General features: G+C 42.3%; 1 protein-coding gene across 1 annotated transcript in view; it reads left to right on the top strand.

Moving 5' to 3' along the window:
- COL22A1 (collagen type XXII alpha 1 chain) overlaps positions 1-21944 on the top strand; it is a 128870-nt gene that overhangs the window by 9955 nt on the left and 96971 nt on the right. The window contains exons 7-9 of the mRNA XM_032181166.1: positions 16657-16710; positions 18278-18331; positions 19922-19975. Coding sequence (XP_032037057.1) covers positions 16657-16710; positions 18278-18331; positions 19922-19975 — 162 coding nt within the window. The remainder of the gene's footprint in view (positions 1-16656; positions 16711-18277; positions 18332-19921; positions 19976-21944) is intronic.

The following is a 21944-nucleotide window of genomic DNA, read 5'->3' as shown; positions in this document are numbered from 1 at the left end:
GTTTATTGAATTTTCAACAGGATTAAATTTGGGTCATGAGGAGACTGCTATAATTCTTTTTTTTCCATTGGATATTTTCATTAATAACCTGAAGGACAAAAGCCAGAGTATTTTCATATTGCAAATATCAGTTAAGATAGAGAAATAAGACTTAGAGTTTTAAAATTAAAGATAGAAAGTAACACCACTGAAAATTGCTGGATCATCTGTCTTGAAAAATATGTTCAACTGTGATCAACAGTGAGAAATAAAGCATAATTGGATTAATGTATATCGAAAGAGACATGAATTTCCAGACAATTCTGGTTGGGAACTTCCCACTCCCCCAAAAAATGAGGTTATACACCTAGAATGAAAAGGGCAAGTAGCTGTTTCCCCCCACAACTCCATATTGCACCTGGCTGTGTGTGTTTTCCTTTTTTTCCAAAATGAAATTTCATGTTGTGGGGTACAATGAGAAAAGATCAACAGGAGGGTCTAAGAGATGGATGGGATGAAATAAGGAAATCGTCATGCTTCATACTGCAAATGGGTTTAAGAGTCTGTGGACCTGTTTTCCAGGGATTCTGTGGCTACCCGATTGCTCAGGGAATTTAAAATAATATTGGATTGTGATCTGAAAGGAAGATTGCTGCAGTGGCAAGAACATGGCATTTATGGCCATTCCATCTCCTCATTTGTTCTTTCTATGATTATGATATATTGATTGTATATGGTGGTAATGTGTCATGTGAAATTACAATCTAAATGAGGGTTGCTCATGGCAGGAAATATTATTGAGCTGGGCTAGAGACATGGGGGCTGTAAAGCGCACATTTCTGCATCCATCTTCCTGCAGTCCTCCTACTGACAGCCACTATTTAGCCTCTGAGACTCAGAATTCAGCCTTTGGAAACCAGCTCGTGCTTGGCAGGTGGTGAGAGTCAGCAGTCTGATGGGAAACATGATGTTTACAATGTAAGTTGTGCTGCAGTTGAAGCAAGTTCCTGTTTTCTTATGTTCTGATCTCTGCAAAAAGTGGTGGAAAACATCACTCCATCTATAGTATTCTCATGCCTGGAAAAATAGGTCTGCAAATCTGGATCAGAGGGGGGAAAAATAAGAAGATCTCCCCAGACACAATAGGTTTGCCCAGAACTGCTCTGATTGGGATAGCCAAATAACTCAGACTGCCCCAAATGACTGTAAAGGCACAGAGATCCCGGAGCTGATGGCCAGCTTATTTTGTTGATTTGGAGCACCTACCAGCCAAGGCAGCATGTGCTCCTCTGCAGAGGATGTGCATTTGGGAGCCAGTGTGTGTGCCTCCCGTGTCCACCAGTGCCTGAGAGTCATTGCTGTTGCTGATGGAAAGCAAAAATTGACGTGCTGTGACTCCCTAGCTTGATTAAAGGGAACATGATGGGGTTTGTGTCTGTGTGTATTTTTTTCTGAACATAAAAAATCATCTTAAAGTCAGCCTTTAGGTGTAAAGGTGAGCATTCAGTAGCAGAAAGTGGTAGGTAGGGTAGGGAGGTCACCCCTGCATGTTTGTGTGCAGTGGATATATGGCTGGAGGACGTGTCTGTGTCTTGCTGTCAGAAGAAGCCTCTTTGAGAGGGAAGGGGCCAGAACTACGGGGTGATGGGCTACACGTATCTGTGATGCTGATTGCCATCTACCATCCTGAAAAAGGAGGAGCACAGCCTAGGAAACGAGACCTTTTCCAGACAGGAGAACGTGACACACCTGGAAGGAGAGGATTCATGTGGCTCCTTTTTGTTTGCCTGCTGTGCTGTAATGGCTGCGTGAGCATGAATTCTTGTTTTTCACTCTGGCTGTGACAGCTTTATGTTTCCTTGATTTTATGGGTATGGGCCAGGGCTAGGAAACTAGATCAGAGATATTTGACTTCAAACAGCTGCAGTCCGTGCAGTCTTTGTTATGTGTGTGCTGTGGACTCTCTTGTAGGAACAAGGCTCCCATCCTAAGTGTTGAGAGAGGAAGGTTATCACACCTTTGAAAAGACTGAGATGATGAGATTAAATCAATCCCCTTATTATAGTATTGCTTTCCAGCTGTGCTAGTGCCAAACACCTGCCAGATCGTGTTTTTGCCAAGTATTGTGTGTAGGGCAATTACGTGAGGTCTGAGGCATTTGTTAGAGGACAAATCCAGTGCTTTTCCAGGAGGACAACAGTGGCACTGGCCTTGCTTCCCCAGGCCATTACCTCAGTTATATCTCTAAGTTAAAGCCAGAGTGGTGCTTGCATTAGAACACATAACATGCCAAGCACATCATTAGTGGTAAACCAAAAGATAATAGCAGCTGTGGCTAAAAACCTAATTCATGTCGACATGAGGTCTTGTGTGACTTTGTAAACCAAGAAATTTGCTGTGATGGAACAAGTGACAGCCCAGCGTGTCCTGCCAGCCCTAAAGAACTCAGCTTGATGGAGGATGATCTCTAGGTGCAGAAACATGCAAGTACAGACCAAGGAATTGTACACAGATACCAAACCAGAAAATAACGTAATGTATCTTCAAGTGATCATGCAAACTGCTCCTGGGTAGATTTTCTTATTCAGGTGTGGTTCTGTTGCCATTGCTCTGTGTTGGATCTTGATTTTCTGCTGTTGGCCATCATCTTTCAGCCCTTGAAGTATTTAATCCCTGTGGCATTAAGACATAGTCTGTTATATTTCTGTTCCTAAATTTGTGCTGTGTCTTTATTCACTTGTTTTTCACACATTCATGTTACCAATAGGCTGATTTTATATGGTAAAATATCCAAATCTGTAACATGATCAACATGAAAGGCACTGTTTTGGCTTTCTTCTGTAGGTTATTTGAGCAGGTATTTGCTAGACCAGATGGCCTGGTCCTCCAAAGCTTATAAAGCATATCTTCAGACCTCTGTTCCTCCAAAAGGGATGGGAGCAGGAGAGGAATGAGGGCAAGAAGAACAGCTGTAGAGCATTTTTTAAGGATGTTTCAAACAAGACGGAGTTTCAGTGACTTGATCAAAGTCAGGTAAATCACATTTGACAAGGGAGGTTCTGTACAGTTTGTGGTCTGCATTCCTGGGGCACAGCCATCCACGTCACAAGCCACTCTGCTCTTTTAATGCCCCCGTACAAAGTTTAATTTAGAGGCTTTCAAAATCTTACACCCTTGTCTTGCAAGGTGCAGAGTATTTTCCAGCACTGCTGAGCCACCCTTGCCTCCCAAAAACCAACGGTGCTGAGAAGGGTCTGTGAGTGAAAAGGGGAAGTGATGGCTTTGTATGTGAAAAATCTGTGGTACTCTGAGTGGTATGGACACATCAGTAGGAATTCATCTTTTCATTGCTTCTTTTATTGCAAAAGCTAAGGGGAAGCAAAAGAAACGAGCTGATGGCAAGTTTCAAAGGAACGAAATGAAGTTGCTTTTCATACAGTATGCATTGGAGATTCTCCTTGCAGTTTGCTCTGGAGGATGAAATGTGTGTGTTTAAAAAAATAAAGTTCATACAAATTCTTTGAAGAGAGACATCTGTCAAGATCTATTCAGTACAAAAGACATTATCTTTGCTTTAGGATGTCTGCAAGTCACTTTCAATTGTGATGTGCAATCACAGGACAGTAGGCTGGAGAAGTCTCCTATGAGGCCACTGCTGCAGATGGGCTATGGGCTGGCTGTTCTTACAGTTTTTGTTCAACTCTTGGTGAACCTCCCGAACAGCCTCATTGCCCAGGAGGGGACGGAAGTTTCCCCAGCCTGTTCAGGGTTCGGGACAATGCTGCCTAGAGCTGTTGAAGAAAAATCTCTGGCTCCTCGTGTGTGGAAGAACAAGATATAGAATAGCTTGGTTAGTAATGTGTGGTGCCAGGGAGAAAAATGAATGAGGATTTTGATTAAAAAGTTGGGTCTTGTGATTGCTGCTTTGATTTTTTTCCATAGGAAGCCACTCTGTAGAGGAAAAAATTCTAACCCAGAGCACCCACCTTCCCCTGCAGAGGTGTGGATGAAGGTTTCATTACAGATTACAGTGCTCTATGGGAGTTCCCTTGATAATATGTTTCCAAGAGTATCTGAGCTTTCCCTTTGTGCCTTATCTGTTTCCCTTCATGCTAATAATCACAAACGCATCAATGAATATGAGAAACAACTTTAGAAGATTAAGTCTATGTTCTCCTAAAATGTGTGTGGGGTTTTGTGTTGTTGGAATTTTTTCATGGTAATGACTTGCCCTGATAAAAAATTCAGGCGGATTATTATAGGATTTCTAATGAGAATAAAACCTCTGAAGTGGCTTGGCTTATTAGAGATGCAGTGACTGCAAGACCAAGCATAGAGAAGCAGGCAGATTGCTAAGGCTCTGGACTATGCTGCAGGAGAAGTGGGCTTTAAACTTGGTTCCAACAGATTTGCTGACCTTAGGCAAAGCAGCTAGTCTTTGTTCCTGTAAAATGAAGCTGGAGACTCTCTGTCCCTCCAGGCTTTGAATATCTTTCCTGCTATATCCTTCAAATAAAGGCCTTGCTTCCCTTTCCCTTATGTGTCTTCCAAACTGGAGATATTGCCATTTTTAGAGCTTCTGGAAAAGCTGTGGAAATCCACCCTGCCAGATGCAGTCTATCTACGTGCAACCCTTCTCTCTCTGTCTTTACCCCGAGGCAGCTGGATATAAGAAAGGTCTGACCTAAAAGCCATGTAACTTCTTTGCCCCACATAACTTCTTTATCAGCATGGTTTACCAAATGACCACAGTGCCTCTTGGTCGGGGCTGGCTGGCAGCCAGCAACATGGGGCTCAAGTAAAATGGGTGCAGAAATGCCTGAAAAAAGAACATAGCTGGAGTCTAATGTTGCACAGGTTGGAGGGCAAGGAGAGCTTTTGCCTGGATTTTTTTTAAGGGATGCATTTGGACATCAGAAGGGCTGTTATAGTGGCTCACTTGCTGGAATTTTGGACTTGCAGAGCTATACTGTTTGAGAGTCAAGTCCCTGAGTGTCAGGGTGCAACAAGGGGCAGTTACACCCCAAGGGAAATGCAGGCTGGAGCTGATATGCCATGGCCGGCAGCATAGGGACCTCACAGCACCCACATCATGGAGCAGAGTGGGTCACTGATAGAACTCAGGTTCATCCAGGAGTCTAGATCACCAGGCTCATCCCTGGTGATGAAGCAGATCAAAATCTAAGTCGGGAAGCTGAGCCTGAAAGGTAGGGCCAGGAGCAGCCAGGTACATGGCCAGGTTGCTGCAGTGCGGTTCAACTAAGTGCCAAATGTGAGAGCCTCAACTTCAAACCAGCTTGAATACAAAGCAGGGAGAATAACCAAAACATAGTAGAACATGTGTTCTGAGCATGTATACAATGTGGAGTCTAAGCTTGCAAGGATTAAGAATCAGTCCATATACCTAAACTGATGTTGCGTCCTTTTGCCACTGAAGCCTTGAGCCCTGTTGCAGGCAAGATGCTGCAGAAGTTTCTAGGCCTTGCTTGGGCTGCTGTAGTGTTTGGATAGTCATCAAGTTCAAAATATCTTGAATATAGCTTGGTTTACCTGGGGCTGGCTGGCTGAGAGGAGACTGAGGGCTCTGGGAGGCACCAGGGTCCAGGACTGCAGGCAGCACTCTTTCAGCCAGCACATCTTGACAGTAACAAGAAGGTAAAACATTTCCAAGTTCGGAGATACTATTGAGTCTGAAATTGGAAAACAAAACAAAACCCCAGTCACCCAGTAATTGGTGTTCCTTGGAGACAAGGTCTGTGGAAACATTGCCTCCTCAGGGCATGGTTCTTAGCACTCACATCTTGTTAGTTTATTGCCAAATGAAAAATAATGTGAGCATAGCTCAAATTGAGCTGGTAATGGAAAGTGAAAGTGCAATATCTGCAGATTTTTTTTTTCCTTATATATATTTTTTTTCTGCTTCTGGGAATTATATCCCTCAGAATCCATTCCTGGCTATGGGCTTCATCTGGTTAAGGTCATCCAGCACTTAACCTCCCCATCCAATGTTTACATGTCTTCCTAATGGTCTACATCTGTATAATAGCACCTCCACTAATTCCTAAGGCTTTCGTGGAGCTCATTGGAGTAATTTGTAGCTGTCATTTCTTTTCTGAGTCTTCTCATTAAAGAGTAAGGTGTAGTAATGTCGCTGTCTGCCTTGGTGCTCTGAGTACGGTCTGAATCCTCTTGTGCACACAGACAATTTCGGTCTGCACCTCAAGTATTTCTCAGTCCTCTTAACTGTAGTTAAAGTACATTCTGCACAGCTAAATAACTGTGGTTTGATGGAGTTTTTTTCTTAACAATAATTAGAGGGCTTTAGAGAAATTCTGTGGTTTTCTGTGACCCAGAATAACAGCTGCAGATGGTAATAAACAGCTCAAAGCCAGATCACTTACTAATTGTGCATCGTGACAGCTTAATTCTCAGCAGTGCAAGGGTACTAGTAACTTGTTTTTTACTTACATAAACTTAGAAAACATCACTTTATTTTTTCTTTCTTTCTTTTTCTCTCTCAGCGTTGGACTCTGGCTGGCAGGCACACTGCTGGTATATAATGACATCTACTGGCAACCAGAAATTTGTGAAATCCCCAGCACTTCTTTAGAGGCTTTCTCTGCCAAGATCCATTGGCAGCGTAGAAAGGAAGCGAATGAGAAAGATTTGCCATCTTTTTGCTTCCTCTGTTAGAAGAGCTGGAGGGGAGAGGTAGAAAAAAAAATCAGATTTCCTTGATTCTGTCATTTATAACTCTTGCTCAGATTTGAGATGTTCCTGAGAGCGATATTGCAATTGATAGGTATGGATTAGCTGTCTGTTAGGTGCAAAAGTGAAAAGCTTTGCTAGCGGTGTGAAACAGGTCTTGTAGCCTATTGAATTACAGACAGCTGAAGCATTACACAAAGCAGGTTGCTATCTGCTGTCTGTCAAAGCCATCTAAGTTCTCTCTGCCCCTCTCACATTTTCACATCTGCCCTTCCAGCCAGCCCATGATAGCCACGCAGCTTTTCCTCCCTCTCAATGTTTCTGATATTAGGGCAGGGGCAGTGTCACAAGCTCTGCTCTGCTGTTGCAGTCAAACAGCCCAGTTTTTCCCCTTCTCATGGTGTGCTCCGCTGATCAAAGCAGTTTCCTGGCTGAATTTCCTTGGTCATGGCTGAGCACCGTGGCTCTGTGACAGTGCAGGTGGAGGGGCAGGTGGTATCACAGCACCCCTGTGTTTCATGCTGTTCTGTATGAACCCTGGTACCAACCTGGACATCTGAAGTTCACCCTTTTGGGTCTCTCACCCTTTGTCTTCAGCACTACCTAGTCTTCCAAAGCCTACAAGACCTGTTGTCTCTGGATATGACATATAGATGATGATTTTTGTCTCAGACCTTTCTGGGCAATGAACACACACACAATAGCAAATGTTTTTTTCATGGCAAATGCTTATTTCCCAGTAAAACAGTGAGAAGATCATTAGTGGTCATTATTTCAAGAGAATCAGATGCATTTCGTGCTGAAGTGGCCTGGAGATCCAGTTTTGTCCCCAGCTCTGGCATTGGCTCCACAGGGGATCTTGTCCTCAGCTTTTCCCCTTGTGACTTGGTGTCTCCATATGTAAAATGAGAAGAATAATCACAGCACTTCGAAATGAAGACCTGGGAGCAGCATCGCTTTATAGTCCAGGTAGGGGAAGAAATCGTGGGCTAGTTGATGTGGTTAAACTTGAGGAAAAGCTTTCTACACGCTTCAGTGAGGCACTGGAGTAGTCTGTAAGTGGTGAATGTGGAATAACAGAAGCAGCAGATGTATTAGAGCAGGTTTTCACTGGATTTTGGAGTACCTCAAGACAGTACTCCCTTGCCCTGATATGCTCTTCTCAGATGTTGCACAAAATGCTGCTGACACTTTTAAGGGGTGTGTGGACGTCTGGAGCATCAGGGGCTTCCCAGAAGCAGAGCAAAAGGAATTAAAAGATTTTTCTAGCAATATAAATACATATCAATCCAGCACCTGACTAATCATCCACATGCTCCAAACTATTTTCTGTGTGCTATCTGTAGATGTAAGAATGTAAATTAATAAGTGTCATGATATATGACTGAGTTATTTTTTCTACTTCAGTGGACACTTCCCCTCTAGCACTTCACAAGCTTTTTGCCTCATCCCAAGCTCTGGCATATACCAGGAAGGAGCATCAGCTTTTACTTTGAGACAAGGAAGGTTTTAGAGCAGAGCTGTTCTGTTTTTCACATTTCAAAGTGTCCAACAAATGCATCCTCTTGTCCCAACCATGAGAAACAGAAATGGGAATTTAATTTTGGTAACAGTTCTTCCACATCAGTAGAAATTTGGGATGGATGAGTAAGGACCTCTTGCTCACATCATATCTGGTTTTATTGGCTTTCCATGATCAGGTATAGAGGATTTTTTATGTTCAAGATATATTTTGTCACTGGAAAAATAGATGAGATCTTATTATCTGGTCTGGTTATACAAGGAAAATCTGTATCCCTGGGCTATCTTTCACAAGCAGAGAGGATTCTGGCTTTCACCATGTCAAGGCAGGATACAAATGATCTGTCAATCAATCCCTCATCTTGATACATATTGTTCAATAATATGAAGTCATCTTTGCTTTCTCTTTCACACTGGATTTCTTAGGTGCTCCAGGGGCCACCAGACTGTGCTACATGTGCATCCTGATTAGCACAGGGATTTAAATCCTACTTTACTGTGACAGTCTTTTGCTGTTTGCAAAGACTGGTACATAGGCAGAATACCAAGGGAGATGCAAGCAGAATCAACTGAGTTGTCTCTTGCCTTTGCTTGCATGTTTTTCCTCTGAGATCTGCAAGAAAATCTGCCTCCCAGCAACTAATACTTTTGCTGCTGGTAATCCAACCTCTTGTAATCCATTTTTTTTTCTCAGTTGTTTTTCTGAACTTGAGAGGATTTGGTCAGTTGATCAAACAACTCGTATAGCTGTTGAACAGAGGAATTTCAAATGCAACAGCTAGGACATTATCTGTTATCTCCCTTGCTTTGTTACAGAGGTAGATGTTCAGTGCAAGTAAGTCTTGAAGGCAGTCTTGATACAGGTGGGGCAGTTGCTTAATACATGGGGCAGTTTTCATACTGTTGAATTGACAGTTGAACAGTTGTCAGAGGTGTCAGACCATCCCACTCTTTCAGGAATCCCCTATGTAGTTAGTGAAGGAGTGTCACAGTGGACTTGCAGGTAGTATGAAGCTAATTAGCAGTAATGATGAGTGCTTTGAAGTCTTAGGAGATTCCCATCCTATTCTGAACACTGACCTTGATCAGGATACGGTCGGTTACCAAGTCACTAAGTTCTGATGAATCTTCTCACCTGCAGCACCAAGTTTATGGGTGTATATTTATATATATATATACATATATATATATGTTCGTAACTATCATTTAACAAGCTGTCTGAATACTGGGCTGGGCTTCCTGATAGACTAAGCACACTTACAACTTCTACTGACTCCTGTGTATGTTGTCCACATGGCTTTTCTTTTTATAAAATCAGAATATAATACTGTGACAAAGCAAGATGATTTTCTTCTCTTCTTAGAATGAACTGAAGTGAACTCCTAGTTGAAATGAATGTCTTATTTCTTGCAGAAGCAGAAGATAATGCCAGTTTTGTTGTCAAATTTTCCAAGATATTAATAGAGTTTTAGCATCATTAAGCTAATACAATCCTGCATCTGTGCCTTAGAAAATGGCAGTCATTTGTGTTGCCTGTCTGGTCAGCAGCTTTTGAAAATGGAGCTGGGTGACACATCCACTGCAGCTCTGCATCTCAGTTGATCTGCAGATCACCTCTGGCCTTTAATGAAACTTAATATTTCCCTCATCACTCCAAAACAAAACAAAAGAAACAAAACTAAACTAAACAACAACAAAACAAAACACCAAGCCCAGGACTGACAATATTTCTAAAGACATACTCAATTTGCAACATCTCCTTCTGCACTTTTCTCATCAAACCCTGAAAACTGTTTAGGGCTGGATTAGCAGCAGCCACTTACCCACAGTCTTTTGGTTTATCCTTTGGGAACATCAGGTTGCCAAATTAAATGCAGGTCAAATAGCCAGGAGAAAGATTTGACTTATGGTTAGGGCACTGACCTAGGACCTAGGAAATTTGCAGTGAGTTTCTATCTTTGTCACAGACTCTGGGGCCTTCCATGTGTTTCCAGTTGCACCTCTGACTTATCACCCTTGTGGAATGAAAGCAATATTGGAGTTGCTGTAAATTCTCATTTCACAGGGATACCGTGAAGTTAATTAACAGAGGAGAGAGAGGTGTATTAATCATGAAACGGTAACACTGTGCAGCTCAGTTTTCCTTCTGTTTCCATTTATCTTGCCCGTTTTCTTCTATTTTGATTCAGCTTTTGCTATTTCATCTCCCACCTTGGCCATAGATCCCCCGCCTTGCCAAGCTGTCAATATGCTGAGTGTGTGATTCATGGAGCCCTGCTTGGCAGATTTGTGCAGGTCTCCCAGTGACACCTCTATTGATGTTTTGTGACAGGGTTAGACATTTTTATTTCATTTTGGGATTAGAAAAGGGGTGCTTTTGTGTTAGGTGTAGACCAATCTGGAAGAGAGAATAAAGGTGGTATATAGAATTGACCTTGGTGTGGTACATCTTCTGTAGTCTGCTTTGTGAAGGTGAAGGAAAAGTCCGGTGATTTACTTGAATTTGACAGGAAAATAAGAATCTAACCATGTGTTTTGGACTGTCTTTTTTTTTTTTTTTTTTTTTTTTTTTCCCATTATTTTCTTGTTTAGTTTGCTCTCATTTCCATTAACATAGGCCACAACCCAGAGTTTGAAATAAAATATGTGATTATAGGCCACAGCTGCTCTCAAGTTGGAAGAAATGTTTGTAAACTTGGCAGCTGCTTAAGGAGTTGCAAGTGGAGGAAAGAAAAGCAGTTAAACTTGAGCAGATTGCTTAAAAAGCAGCACTGATGGGTTATTCCTTCCTGTGCTTTCCATGTCTCTCTAGAATCAGGTAATACTGAATTATTGTATCTCTGTATCTTTCCATGTACAGGAGGACAACTTCTTCCTCCATTTTAGGTCTCTGTTCTGAGGCTGGATATGGCAAAATCTGTGTAGTAGTAGTTCCATCTTTGAGGAAGCATATTATCTAGCAATTAGATTATCTACTTTGTAATTTTACAATTATCTCCATTCAGCCATCTGAGGATCTACATGGGATGTAGATATAATCTAGTCACAGCCCATATACATAACATTCAGTGATTATATGGGCTAGTAAGGCTCAGTTTAACCCAAGGGAGGGGAATCTTTGGATGATATGCAACAAATTAAGCTGAGTGTGCATTATGAGTGCATATGGTGAGCATGTAATGATAGGTTTTAAAATAATAATTTCAAAAGAGACCTTACGACCTTCCTGACCATGGAGGGATCTCTAGCCTAGAGCTGACATGATTTGGTAAATCGATGTGACACTGGTATGCCAGGAACTTGTCCTTACTCAAATCTAAAAATGGGATAACTGCTGATGCACAAGCCAATAAAGGAACCTATCTATAAATGTTTATACTTTCCCAGCTCACCTGTATTTTCAGCTGCTGTAGTAACCTGAAGCTGATGGGGATATCTTTATTCTTAGTCATATCAATACTCTGCAGCAGCTGAGAGTTGCCTGGGCTCTCAATTTCTTTGGGATGTGGCATTTTCTTTTGCCCATTGGGTCTGGAAAAAACACATGGCTCATAAAAACCTTGCTTTGAGACACCCAGGAAGGACAAAAGTAGTGCTTAGGCTTGCTCTGTATCTTTTTCTGTGAGACTGAACACAACGATTAAATACAAGCAAATTCAAAATTCTATCTTACTGAATGCTGCCTAATCTTTTTGTTTTAGTATGGCTTAGAAAACCTCTTAATTTGCTCACAGAATTTGTATCAGTTCATTAGGGAAAGAAAGATTGAGTTCTCGGAGTGATTTATTTGGTGCTACATCCTCAGTTTGTAAGAGTCAGTATTTTGGGAAATTCCTAAGCCAAACTGCCATATTTACTAATACACTTCTTCACAGGTAAAAATACATACATGCTCAAACATTTTTGCACAAAACTATAGGCCAAGGAAACAACAGGCCACCCCACCCAAAGTATGAAGGTACTCCATCAAAACTAGGAGCTGTTGGCTAAGCCTAAGGGAAGCTGCCTTAGAAGCTGTACTCTGTACCTCTCCTTAATAGTAGTCTCTTCTGCTTCTTCCCTGGAGTCCTGGTCCTTGTTACCTTCCTGTCCTAGTCCAGATGTTTCTCTAGAAAGGAGAAAAAGTTCCCTAAAAAAGTTCAGCTGTCCATAAAGTAGATGGGTGGCAGCAGAAATGCATGGGATAAAGAGTTACGTACGGTTTACATGTCACCACCAGAATCTCATTGTGTCGAAGCTGGGAACACAGCCAGCCTGTGAATATACAGAATTATTTTTATCCTTCTCAGTGTGTACAACCACGGTTGGCCTTAGTGCAAGAAATGCAATGAGTTTTCTTCCCCAGGGCTTAATGCCAGCTGCTGAAGCTGACCCATTTCTCGCAGCGTGATAACTAGATCCTTCAGCCCAGTGCACTTGCAGAGCCGTGTCTGCTTGGCAGCTATTTCACTAGCCTGTACCCTCTGTCTCTGCTATTTCTTTATTACATTTACATATCGCTTGCAATTTTGAACTGGGCTTTTGAGTGTAGTGACTGTCATTTAGTATTTATTCATACAGTGTCTGACAGAGTGACCCAAGCAGGAAAGAAATGAGGCCTTGCTGTAATTCAAGTAAATACTCATAGAATGACTCTTGAAAAATGAAAAGTGGCATTTGTAGAAATATCTAGCTACCCACTAGGTACGTTACCTCTGTATGCTAACAGTCTGTACCACTATATGACTTCAGTGCTTGCAGTACCTACCAGCCCTCTCTTGCTCAGCAGTGGCTGCTTCCACTTGGCTGAGAGCACACCACAGTGATATCCCACGAGAAGTCCTCTGGCCACTTGAGATCCGATGGCAGCTTGCCAGATGTAGACCCTTCTGTCAAGGGTTTTGCCAACGATGAGCTAATCAACGTGTTTATTCTCTTGTTAACCTTGGTGGGAAGGTTTGATTAAAGGCCACTGGCTGTGCAGCGCAGAGGATGAAGCTAAACATACGTGGCTAGATTTTCAGTGAATGAGGAAAAGACAGTATGTTCAAGAACTTAAAAAGAAACTAAAAAGTACTCAGGAAAATCTACTGCCTTCCTTTTGAGCCTCATTGCTGGAGTTGTAACCTCCCCAGCAAGAACTCCTCTTCAAAACCATCATTTCAGGCCCCTTTGATTTCTCCTTCAATCAATATTGTCATTCTCTAATTGCAACTTTCCCTGGCCTTAGTGGTTTCCAGGAGAGATGCACTGGTCCTTTGCTAACCCAGCTGACCTAATTGGGGTGAGGGCAAGGGGGGAACACACAGCTTTGGGGTACACCAACACTTCCTGAGGTCTTAGCAGCACAGTAAGCCCAACAGTTGGGATCTTACCTGGTTAAAAAATAATTCTGTTGGCCACTTGAAAAGAAAATGTGATCATTCTGTGATTGTGATGCAGTTCATGAATTGGGTACTAAAAAGGAAAAAAAAAAAAAAAAAAAGAAAGAAAAAAAAAGAAAAAAAAAAAGAAAAAAAAAAAAAAAAGCTTAGTGAAATAAATTGCCCTGGCAACAGAACTCTGTTCCAGTTAGCTGCGTCCTTTAGTGAGGGTTTTGGCAGCTGGCAGTGAGCTGAGGGTGCAGGCTCTTGGTTGCTTTCCATCCCTGCCTGTCACAGCTCCTTTGGCACCATATGAAAGCACAGCAATGTCAGTGCTTTTCTGCTTCCCGCTCTCTTCCGCTGATCACTCCTGTAGGTTATGCACTTTACTTTGTGAACGTGCGTGTTTCGATATAGACAACACAATCTCAAGCTTTTATTGAGGTTCCAAGAGCTGCTGAACCTACCCTTTGCCTGACAGTCTTTTCTGCTGGACACAAAGCAGTTTTCCAGGGCTACAAGGGAGTCAGATGAAGTGGCAGAAGTAGGAGACCTACTTTGTTGGGTGGTGGCATTCAGTGGTGGTTCCCCAGTGGATGTTAAACTTGTATTGAGAATCTAGGTTGCTTCTGCACAGTTTTCTGGTAAGGCTGGTGGGTACTTGAAGATTGCCACTGCAAACTGATTAAATTTATTTCTAGTGAAGGGTCAGTTCTGTGCTGGAGCACCTGGGGTGTGCCACACAGTGCTTATGCAGCAGGAGGGAGGCTGTGGCAGTAGATACAGATGGAGAAAATGTCTTTAGGGAGCTCCTTGGAGAGCTGGGCTTTGCTGGTTCATGTACTCCTTGAGCATGGTGAATCCCTGAAGCCTCTTTCCCCTCCTTGTTGACCCTGGGGCTGATCAGTGGGCTGAAAAGCTGCTCCTGGTATGTATGATCACTGGGTAGGGGAGAGTCTACAGTTCTTTCCTGAAAATGGCCATGCAGTCCCTTCATTGTGAAGGCCAACACGTTGTTCTGGACTTCACATCTTTGCAGGCAGCTTTCTTGTGGAAAATCAAAAGGGGAAACCGAAGTGTATAAAACCCTGAACAGCTTGGTCTGAGTTCACTGTTGATGGTGCTTTTCATTAGGAGACATTTCTTCTCAGAAAGAGCAGTCAGGCATTGGAATGGGTTCCTGAGGGAGGTGGTGGAGTCACCGTCCCTGGGGGTGTTTAACTAAAGTTTGGACATGGTACTTAGGGACATAGTTTAGTGGGTGACATTGGTGGTAGGGGTATGGTTGGACCAGATGATCTTGGAGGTCTTTTCTAACCTTAATGATTCTGTGATTCTATGAGTGGAAGGTTGGAGGAGAAACATTTTTAGGTGCTGTCCAACATGAATGGCTCATTGAGCACTGTATGAAATTTATTGACTGATATCAGGGTTACTTTGTTCAGCTATGCCAAGAAGTTGTTACTTCATAAAGAAGAAGAAAAAAAAAAAAAAAAAAAAGAAAAATAAAAGTTATTTAACCCTATTCCTTTAATTTGCCAAGAAAACATACAAATCATTGTTCTACCTATGCTGCACATTTTGCCATGGAACAGCAGTTTCTTCAAGTTATATTGACCTCTTAGAGCAAATAATTTCCTTTAAAATCACATTTGCTATTTGATGGGTTTTCTATCTCATCAGGGAGCCGTTCAAATACAGCAGATCTGATTTGTACCACTAGCTGCATTGGAAATCCTAGGCCGAGTGCTGCATGAAGGTTCAGTTAGCAAGAAATGTGATTATTAACGTATTTATGACTTCAATTTACATATAGAGTACAGATACTTTTCAGATACTGTCTTTTATTGTCCTTTAAGTGCAAAATATACTCATAAGTGCAAACTATGCTTATAAATAAGGCCATATTTTGTCTTTTTGTCTGAAATTGATTGGAACCTTGCCCTTAGAATACATCCATCCAAGTGTACTAGACTGTTCATGAAAAAAAAACAAAGCAGATAAAACAGAATGGCAGGATTTGGCCTGAACTTACTTGCATAGGTAGGTAGTCCATACGTGTTTACAGTTAGCTTAGAAAATTCCAGAGTTGCTGGATACATTTCTAATTTTCATGTGCTTGGCTTAACCACTTCAGTGTTATTTCAATGGGATCTTTCTGTGTTACAGAAGTAGACAGGGAAAAAGCTCTCAGTGGCTTAGCTCTGCTTTGTGCCATGCCACTTGCTAGCAGTCTAGCAGTTTTAATCATAGAATCATAGAATCATAAAGGTTGGAAAAGCCCTCCAAGATAATCTGGTCCAACCATCCCCCTACCACCAATGCTACCCACTAAACTGTGTCCCTAAGCACCACGTCCAACCTCTACCTAATGTCCCATGCATGGATGTCCACCGTTTCAGGTAGCAGAAATGCTGGTAACCATCCATTGTAGGACACATGCCAACGTCTCTTGTAAAACCCAGCAATGCTGGATCCTGGGTGCCATCAGTTGAAGCATGAACATGCAGGACAAACGTAGGCAGGCTGCTGGATTTTGAACAAATCTGTGTAATACTGGGCATAATCCTGCTCCTTCACTGAGTACTGTCTGAAACGTGCTCTGAGTCTTTGAAGACATCAGCTGTTGACTATGAGAAGTACCTACTGATAAAGGTCTAAATGGAATGGCTTCTAAGGTGTACCTTATGGCTTAACGTGAACAGGTAAAAGGGGAAATAAATGATATATCTCTGGCAGTATGTTGGCCACAGAAAATTTCAAGTCCCTGTACTTTGAAATGCAGCAATGAGAGTTTGTCAGTGAAATGTTTCTATGCTTGAAATAGTTTTATTTAACAAGGATATGCCTCTAATTTTGTTCTTGGAAAAAAGACTCCTCCTGGCTGGTATTTACAAAAAAAAAAAAAAAAAAATCAGTAAGAGGCAGATGGTTGGAAAATTGGAAGTGAACACATTCAAATATGGCCAAGTTGCAGGTGATTGAGCAGCATCTTTTACAGCAAGGAGGAGAGGTTGGCCTCAACTTCCAAGAGGTAACTGTGATCTCTAAATACACAGATATATATACTATTTCATACAAGGTACATTTTGTTTTGGTGTTTTAGGGTGAAGAAGGAGCCCCCGGCTTTCCTGGATTGAAAGGTGATAAAGGAGAAAAAGTAAGTCCGAGCCTTTACTAACTACACTGTGATGTGTTCATAAAGCTATTGAGGAAGGCTTATGAAAATAGATCTTCGTAAGTCTTTTGTCTTACCTCTGTTTTCTTTTTGTGTGTTAGCAAGATGCTAAGAAAATAAAACTGTGTTGTGCTGTTTGTCTGCAAAGTAACCCTTCGCATCTCTAAGCCTGTGCTCGGCCACATTTGGCAAATATGTGGAGATCGCAGGGGCAGGAACTTTGTCCAAAGGCTGTAAAACTCTGAAACAGGATAGAAGAGGGCTCAGAGCTAAGTGTTTCCACACACAGGAATACCGATATTTCTTCAGTATGAGACATAGAAGGCAAAAGAGTATCATGTCCTTTTTCTTCACTGAGCATAAATAACCTTTGGACTGAGATGGCCTTTTGCTGCTTACTGTGGCAGCCTCGTATAACACAAACAAACAAAGAAAAAGATAATCCAGTACCAGGCTTGCTCTATCTGTTAGTATTTACTCTGGACACTTTTGTCAGAGATGCCTTAAATGTCATTTGCAGGAGAGATTTCAGCAATTTAGATGTTTCCCACCTGTTCTAAAACAGTAAATATTCAGGATTGCAAAAGGCAAGAGCCCCCTCCAAGTAATACACAGCAAACCTGTTTGGTTTAATCAGAGCCCATAGTAACCATTTGCAGTGCCTGTGCCTGTTTCTCATTTGAGGCTTTTTTTTTTCTTTTTTCCTTTTTTTAAATAATCCTCCTAAAAAGAAACTGCTGCAGAACCTAGGAGTAAAAACACTCGGCCAATTCCTTCCCATGTACTTGGGCTTTCCTGTTCTGTGTCTATTCCCTTCCCACTCTCCATTTGTTCTTTAAACTGCCAGCTGCATGCAGTAAAACTTGGCTTTCCCCTGTGTTTGCTGCAGTCCCTGTTATCTGTGCTGCTGCCAGCCTCAACATATTTAGTCCCATTCATCCTGGTGTGCAGACAGATTTAAGAAGCGGTGCCTGGTTTTCCTGTTCGTTTGTTTTCTACAGCTTTGCACATTCCCAACTCTGAGCCTCACTTCCCTGTAGGTAGGGTAGTTCCTGAGGGCTGCTTCAGTTTTTCAAGGCTTCTTTTCTGTTTGCTTTTAGGCTCATTGCTTATGTTCATTACAGCTGTGCCCAGAGGCTTCTGAGCTTTGGAGTGGATGCTGTACAGGCACGGAGTCGAAAATAAATAAAAAATCAGTATTTAGTTACAAAACAGCAGGTTTTTGAGACAACAGAATGGTGGACAGGCTGAGGAAAGATGATATTAAGATGACTCAATGGTTATGTGTCCCATCGGCTGCAGAGCTTTTATATTAATTTACTCTTAAGTGAGTTAAGTGGCCAAGAGTGCCTAGTTCCTCATTAACAGCTCATCAATTGGCCATAGTGTGTTAATGTTAGCTGCAGCTCCTCCAGAGACTGTAAATAATAAATGTTTGTGTAGAAATGATTCTCCTCATTCCTTATTCTTGTCTTGCTGCATTACTCATGTCCTTGTGCTTGCAAGTGGTGTTAATATCGTGCTGATGACAGTCCTGTTGTTGTTACAGGGGTCCCTTGGCTCGCCTGGCCTCCCAGGGAAGGATGGAGCAAAAGGAGAAGCTGTAAGGTTTTTTTATTCTTCCCCCTCCCCCACCCATGTAATCCTTGCATTGCAGTGCAAGCCAGGCAGTGGAAATCAATCTGTATTGAGTGAAACACGTCTTGGGGATTTGTATGGCCATTTTAGGAGCAGCAGAAACAAACGGCAGGAGGTTAATAGCCTCAGCACTCTCCCTCTCATGTTCCCAGCGACAGTGGGTGTTGTACGGATTAGCCATCCCCAGACGCTCCAGGGGCAGCTCTGTTCCCATTCATTAAGCTGGAAGAGGGGGGAAGTCGTGGCAGCCTAAGTTCTGGGACTCGTTGTGGCTGTGGTGGTTGATAGCTGCAGCTGCAGAGCTCAGCAATTTGGTTTGAGTCTGGCCAAGAGACGTCAGCCAGTGGAGAGGGCAGGGGGTGCTTCCAGGAGCATCTTGTGCTTCCAGGAGCAAATAGATAGGTGTGGGAGAAATATCACAGAATCATAGACTGGCTTGGGTTGGAAGGAACCTTAAAGATCATCTATTTCCAACCCCCTGCCATGGGCAAGGATGCCACCCACTACATCAGGTTGTCCATGACCCTATCCAGCCTGGCCGTGAACACCTCCAGGGATGGGGCATCCGCAACCTCTCTGGGCAAACAGGCAGCTCAGCCACAGAAACAAGGACTTGAGCTCTTCTTGGGCACTGCTAAAAGCTAAGGACAAAGAAGGAGGTTCAGAGATAGGTCAAAGAAGGACAAAGCATACCAAATTTTGCCTTTAAAAGAATTACACATGAGGAATAAAACCACAGATAAATTTTCCAGCATCTTATATAAATGTGTTTTGGAGTTTTCATCCTTTCCTATGTTCGACCACTGGAGTTCAAACACCATCCCTTTCAATTTTCTTCATCCCAATGGTCTGTTATTCTGAACTCTTTGCCTTACTTGACTTCTTTTTGCCTTAGCTGTCCTTGGGGAAGGAACTTGATCATCCCATTCACCATCCCTTTTCAGCAGTCATTTTATGGTGTCTGGAGGAGCTTGGGGAAAGGGCTTGGAATGCTTCAAAAGTAATGATACACAGCAGAAAAGCTCCTACTTCTCTGACACTCTACATCCTGTTTCTGCTTTGTGCCACCTGGACCCGTGACCTGCACAGGCATAGTGTGCCTTATCTCTTCCAGAACTGGTACAACCTCATTGCTTCCTGCATGGCACGGTCTGGTATCGGACAGTGACTTACTTGGGTTTGCAGAATTTCTTACAGGATGTGTTTATTGCACCAACCAAATGCAATATGTTATCTCCAAGGAATCATCAGCTGAAGAATGTAGTTGGTGCAAGCTGTTTGCTTCGTACAGAACTCATTTCTAGCTATTTCGGTGGTTGTGTTTGAAGAGCAGATGAATAACTACTTCAGTTTTTTGTTTGTCTCCTTCTGCTTTTATTTTTGCAAAGAAAGCACAATGCAGACTTTTAGATCTCCAGATAATGGTACTCAGGACTGTAGATAGTGGATAGAGCTTCCATTTCTAAAGCTATATATAAAGACTTCTTTGAGTTATCTTAGCCTCTGTAGAAAAAAAAATATTAGCATTTACCACTTCTGCTGCTGTTACTTACAGGGTGAACCAGGACAGCCAGGAGCATTTGGTCTGCCTGGGCCAGCAGGTCCAAAGGTAAGCTTTCAATTTCTTCTTTACATGGGTAAGTGTACCTTTTACACTGAGTTTTTGTATGTGTGGATTGCTTGAATTATTGTTTTTTGTTTGGAGGCCTGCTGACATAACAGAAATTAGGCAAAGTATGTAAAGAGATCTTTTATTTGATCAGTATAGTTAGAGAAGGTGAAGAGAACATGTTTCAGGGCACATAAACCTTACTTCATGTTTTCAGTAAACTCTTCCAACTCTGACAAAGATGCAGGTACATATTCTCATGAGCAATGCTTAGTCTTCCTTCCAAAGTCTCAGCTCTCCTTGCCTTGTTCCCTGGTTAGTGAGGGGATAAATAGCCATCAGCTAGTTTCAGTCATCTTTATGATACACAAAGACAATGGTGCATTAGATTGATGAGTGTTTTTTTTCAGGGATGTCATGCACAGCAAGTTCAGCTCAGCCTATGAAAGATGCGGCAAGGATAATAGATTGATAATCCAAATTTGCTTGACCCCGTTCTGCTCCCATACATGCTAAGGTCTTTGAGCATCACATTTTTCTGGAAGAGCTGTATCTGTTTAACTAAACCTCCTGTTGAGTTTACTGATGGCTTTGTCCTCAAATAGGAGTTAAATACCTGAATATTTTTCCAGATGTCATCCTGATGGTCACCTGGTTCTGTCTGAGAGGACTCTATAACGCAGTTTATTTATAGTTTATTTATAGTTTCTTTTGGGTTTCTCAGCTACAGAGAGGCTCTTTCTCCAAAATATCTTGTTTTCATAGAGGGAAATGTTCATCATTTCCTAAAGTCTCATCAGGAGGGTATCAGAACTAATGGTGTATTTGTGGATTAGTGGAAATACTTGGCAGCCATCCCACGGTTCTCTGCAGGAGCTGTATTGCCTTCAGCAACATGAAGGGGTTGATTGTGGAAGCTGCATGGCAGCACATTCAGCAGGGGATAAATGACAGCTGTAAAGCAGGGCTGGGCTGAGCTGAGAAGGGGTACTCTGGATATTGTTTTGCCCTTCAGTGGTATTAGGAAGTAGATGAAACGAACTGGATTCATCACCCATAAATGCCTGTCAGCTGCATCTCACATATTATATAATAAACAAATACATGTTTTCTCTATGCCCTGCATATTTTCTGTAGTGGAATTAAAAGCCAGTAAGCTCTACAATACCCAGTCTCCTTGTACAGTGAAGCTTCTCACTTTTGCTTTACAAAGCTTTTACAGACTAAGCTAAATCGAGGCAACTACATCTACCTGCAGAAGGGCTTGATCCTGGAAGATGCTCTGTATTTCCCACCAGGATCATCAGGCACATGTAGTTCAGCCAAATAATGCACCAATACTGAATGCAAGTTCAGCACTATGGGCTGGGCAGAATAGGTGCTGATGGAGCTGAACCTAAACACAGCCTGAGTAGAGAGTGCCAAATGCTCCTAGAGAAGAGGTGAGCTGGCTAACCCCCATCCTCTAAGCTACAGTGGCTAAATATAAAATGATCATGTGCTGTCACGGTGACTTTTATTTATTTGAACGGATGCACTGGCTATTTGCAGTGTCCTTGAGCTGGATTCTGGCCTGAACTATTTTAAGAAACAATCCTGATTTTGTTGTCAGGGCTTTAAAAGTCTAAAATATGAATCAACACTCCTTTGCAAAGCCCAGCCGCCTTGCTGGTGTGGAACGGGGTGTATAGAGATGCGTGGAGCTGGCAATCAGAAAGGTCATGTCTCCAATTACAGTTGTAATGATTGCTTTTTGCCAGATCACTTACTTTTATTTAAATTCATCGGCATCAATACAGTGGCTCCAGGCTCCATAGAAACCTACCTTGCATTTTCTATGTTCATTTGGGATGTGGTCCTTCCCAGCTCAACCCATCTTCATTTCCATTAAGCCAGGCAAGCTCAGTTACACTTGGTAGCTGTACGTACACCCCTGGAAATTCATCTGCTTGGCTGAGGAATTTCCAAT

This window comes from Aythya fuligula, chromosome 2 (assembly GCF_009819795.1).
Source record: "Aythya fuligula isolate bAytFul2 chromosome 2, bAytFul2.pri, whole genome shotgun sequence".
NCBI classification, from domain to species: domain Eukaryota; kingdom Metazoa; phylum Chordata; class Aves; order Anseriformes; family Anatidae; genus Aythya; species Aythya fuligula.
The sequence above is the reverse complement of the archived record's forward strand: the minus strand, read 5'-3'. Positions and strand labels throughout refer to the sequence as shown.